The sequence below is a fragment of the Emiliania huxleyi genome, assembly GCF_000372725.1.
Source record: "Emiliania huxleyi CCMP1516 unplaced genomic scaffold EMIHUscaffold_527, whole genome shotgun sequence".
In the NCBI taxonomy this organism is placed as follows: Eukaryota; Haptophyta; order Isochrysidales; family Noelaerhabdaceae; genus Emiliania; species Emiliania huxleyi.
This window is the reverse complement of record NW_005198038.1, coordinates 1,492-5,396: the sequence shown is the minus strand read 5'-3', so window position 1 is coordinate 5,396 and position 3,905 is coordinate 1,492. Positions and strand designations below refer to the sequence as shown.

The window sequence follows — 3,905 nt, the reverse complement described above, 5'->3', positions numbered from 1 at the left end:
CCCTCCCATTTAAAAAGAGAACTTCCAAGGGGCGCAATACAACCCCGGGGGAGCAATGAACCGAAAAAGAGTCCGCCCTCAAACTTAGAAGTAGCGTTCCCCCTCGGGCGGACAACATGGCAGAACAAACCCTGCAGCTTTGTTATCCAGGACGGGGCGCGACCAAATTGAACAGGAACCGCGCAAAAGGGGAAGACCCCACCCCTCCGGGGAAATTAAGGCCTGCAACCGCCCCGGAAAGGAGGAAAAAGGGGGCCTTGGGGAGAATCCGGGCCCTGCCCCCCCCCCCCCCCGAGGGGAGACGAGAGCTAGGCCCCCCCCCACGAGCGGGGTGGACGGCCGACGCGTGGAACCGCGGCTGGAACGGCCGCATGGGCAGGGGGCATCCCCCGAGGCCCCACCCCAGGAGATGCGGCGGCCGGCACCGCCATCAGGCCCGCCCCCACCAACACCACCCCCGCCCCCGCCGCTGGAGCGACCGCTGGGTCGAGGGGCCAACTCTGAGGCCCCATACCAGGCGGTGCGGCCGCCAGTGCCGCCACTGTTTCCGCCACCCACGCTGCCACTTCCGCCCCCGCCGCTGGAACGGCTGCAGGGTCGTGGGGCCGCCCCAGCGGCTCCACACCAGGCGCGTTGGCCGCGAGGGCCGCCACCGTGCCCGCCACCCCCGCCTCCGCCTCCACCCCCGCCGCCGGCGGAGCCGCCACCGTGTGGCCCCACTCGGAATAATCAGAGGGATCCGGAGCCGCCCCACCGGAGGCTGGAGTACCCGAGAGGAGGAGCTGGGGGAGGGGAGTCGCCGCAATACGATAACGGACCCGCCGGCGAACCGGAGGGCCGTGGCCGGAGGGCCCCGGGGGGGGCTTGGGGTCAACTCTCGGAGGAGGTGAGAGTCGAGCTGACTCGGCCTCTGAGAGTGGAACCGGGCCGTGTGAGCCCACCAGGGGTAGACCCGTCGCGGCGTTGGATAGACCGCCGTGACTTACGACAAAAGGGACCGCGCCTTCCCGAGTTTAGTGAGGAGCAGGAGGAAGGGGAGGGCGAGCCGAGAACGATAGAGAGGCCACGGGTGCGGGCGCGACTCGCTGACCGGGGAGAGCCGGCCCGACCTCCCGGAGAGGAGTGGCGACGAGTGATGCCGCCGCCCTCACCCGGGGAGTCGGGCGTGGGATCGCCGGAGGCGGAGTCGACAGGATCAGGCAGAGAAGACGAGACGGCGGCGGGGCCGCAGCCGAAAAAGGCTAGGAGGGGAGGCCGGGCCCCGCGCCCGTCGCACAACTATCGGGATGCGGCCAGGAGGAAGGACCGAGAGGTGGGGGAAGACGCCCCGGAGTGAAAGTTGGGAGACCTCGAAGAGGGGTCCGGTGTGGTGAGGTGCCGGGTGTGGATGGGCGTCGAGTCCGTGTCGAGTGTTTACTAGCTCCGAGTAGAGGGGGCGTTCTGCTGCTAGGGGAAACCTGGAGCGCGGAGCTAACCCTCGGAGACCCGTGTTTACTTTAAGGCCCTTGCCCTGCGAATGCGCACCCCCCCCTAGCTAGGGGTCAGGGCTCTCTAGCCCGTAGCCCGATGCCGATCATCCGGCTCGCTGGGTGCGCTTCTCAGCTCCCCGGCCCTGGATGTGAGGTTGATGACTGCACTCCAAGTGCTCCAAGTGCAACCAGTAGGAGGCCCGCGCTTGCCCCCGTGCCGCCGGGTGCAACCTGTCCTATACGAGAGAGGAATCCCTGGGACCCTGTCGTGAGGTGAACCCTGCCCAGCCCCCCTCCGTGTCGCGATGCGCTCCCCGCTCCCGTTCCCCGGTGTCCCTGATCGTCCTTACAAGATCCTGCTCGTGCAGGTGGGGACCCTGTCCTTCTCCCACCCCTCGTTTGGCGTGTCCGTTGTATTTATTTATTTATTCAATGATAGGGATCCGTCTGGAAAAAGGATGCTCGAGCCCCCGGCGAGGGCTTGTGCTGTGATTAGCAGGCGTGGTCTCTACTCGCCAGGCAATCATCGACCCGTGCCACAAAAAGTGTTTCGAGAAATTCCACGATGATGGACCCGCTCGGAATAACCTGGGGGATCCGGGACCGCCCCGCCGGCATATACTGCGACTGTCGCGCTGTCGCGCCGCAGATGTTTGAGAGTGCGGAGTTTAAAAAGGTCCTGCCAGGCGCCCGTCTCCGCGGCACACAGAGCGGGAGATAGTCAATAGATGTGACTGGATTGTGTCCAGCCGCGGTTGCTCAATAGTGTACATAGGGAAGCGACCAGCAGGGACGAGACGCGCACACTCTCTCCTCGACTCCACATATGCACACACTCGCTACAAAAAAATCCACAGGCTCGCCTGAGACGGCAGACGTCCCTACTACATCACATTGCAGTAGCTGCCGGCGTCTTCCGGGTTGTAGCCCCGCGTAAGCCGCTCGATGGGCACGTCGTGCTCGAGCGTCCCAGCAACATCGACAACGTACTGAATCGCGGGGAAGCTGCGCTTGATTGCGTGGATTTTGCCAAACCGCGGCGCATCGCTAGCAGCGTCGAGCACCACCTCCTCGCCCACCTCGCACGGCACATCGCAGGCGAGGCAGAGGCTCTCGCGCTTCACGTCGTACTCCACAGTGCCCTCGTGCACACGCTCCGACAGTTCGATGGCGTAGCCAGGAGGGAGGCCGCGGGAGAGAGCGATGATGCGGCCGAATCGCTGTTTGCAGCCGGGGCGGGGATCGTCGGAGCCTCTGTCAACGCAGACCTCGTCGCCGATTTTGAGCGTCTCTAGCGACATGCCCGAGAGAGCGGCAAGCGATACCAGCGCTCTTGGGGCGGCGGGCGCACAGAGAAATAAAAGAATTTCCCCCGCGAGGTCAAGAAGCTGCCCCCCCCCCCCCGAAATTCTGAGGAGCCGCGCAGCGCCTAGGTATGTCTTCGACTATTTTATGGCTATAGGTATGAGTGTGGTGGTGGGCGCGCGAGGCGGAAATTTTTCTTCTGGCGGCATGAGCAGTACCCCAGCACGCAGCAGCCAAGCACCGCGCCCATCTCGCGCCCCCACCGGCACCCCGGGGCGCGCGCCCGCCATGGCGCCCGCGCTCGGGGTCTGAGCCGCCGGGGCCCATTTTTTTCGTTGTGTGTGGCTCTTACGTACATTCCCGTAGGAGGACTCTGCTGACAGAAAGAAAGAAAGAAAACACACAACCCAAGGGAGGGATGGGAGAACGGCACGCCGCCACCACACAGGGATTTTAAGGAGAGGAGTGTGGTGCGCTAGCCGTCGCCCACCCTGGGGAGTCTGCCTCTTCGTATCTCTTTTCGCAGTCTCTCGCCGCTTCTCGCTGCCACCTTCATGCCACCTCGCGGCCGTCCCACTCTCGTCGGTCTCTCCCTTGTCACTTCCTCCTCTGTCGCGTCGTTCTCTTCTGCCTCGTCCTGCGACGCCGCCGCCTGCCGGTCCCTTGTTCTCGCGGCTTCTTTCGCCTTGCGCAACTCCGTCCTCCTCGCGGCGTATCCTGGCCCCTCGAGTCTATCAAGCTCCCCTCGCGCAAGGACCACATTTCTGACTCCCACGGACTCTGCTAAAGAAAGAAAGAAAGAAAACAGACAACCCAAGGGAGGGATTCTGCTGACAGGGTTTGCGAGGAGGACGGAGAATTTTTTTGGAGGCCTTTTTCGGCGGCTGGGCGTCGCCCTCGGGAGCGCCTTATCCGGCAGCCCCAGGCCGCGCTCACGGCAGCCTCTTCACGTAGTGGTTGGAAGGGCAGCGCTCGGCAGCAGACCGTCCGCTCACCTTGTCAATGAGCTCTTCGCGAGGCTCCGGGGCGTGGGACGCGAGTCGGCGAGCGAATTCAGAGAGTGCGGTGGCAGCATGCGACTTCCGCGAGGACTTTGCTCGGAGGGCGTCGTCCGAGAGTGCGGTCGCAAGT

General features: G+C 64.6%; 1 protein-coding gene across 1 annotated transcript; it reads right to left on the bottom strand.

Annotated features, from left to right (window-relative positions):
• Positions 1–2,353: 2,353 nt before the first annotated feature.
• On the bottom strand, positions 2,354–2,770 carry EMIHUDRAFT_119778 (hypothetical protein; the record flags this gene model as incomplete). The annotated part of the gene is made up of 1 exon (XM_005766016.1): positions 2,354–2,770. The coding sequence occupies one exon, from the start codon at positions 2,768–2,770 to the stop codon at positions 2,354–2,356; it is 417 nt and encodes a 138-aa protein (XP_005766073.1).
• Between the last annotated feature and the right edge of the window lie 1,135 nt (positions 2,771–3,905).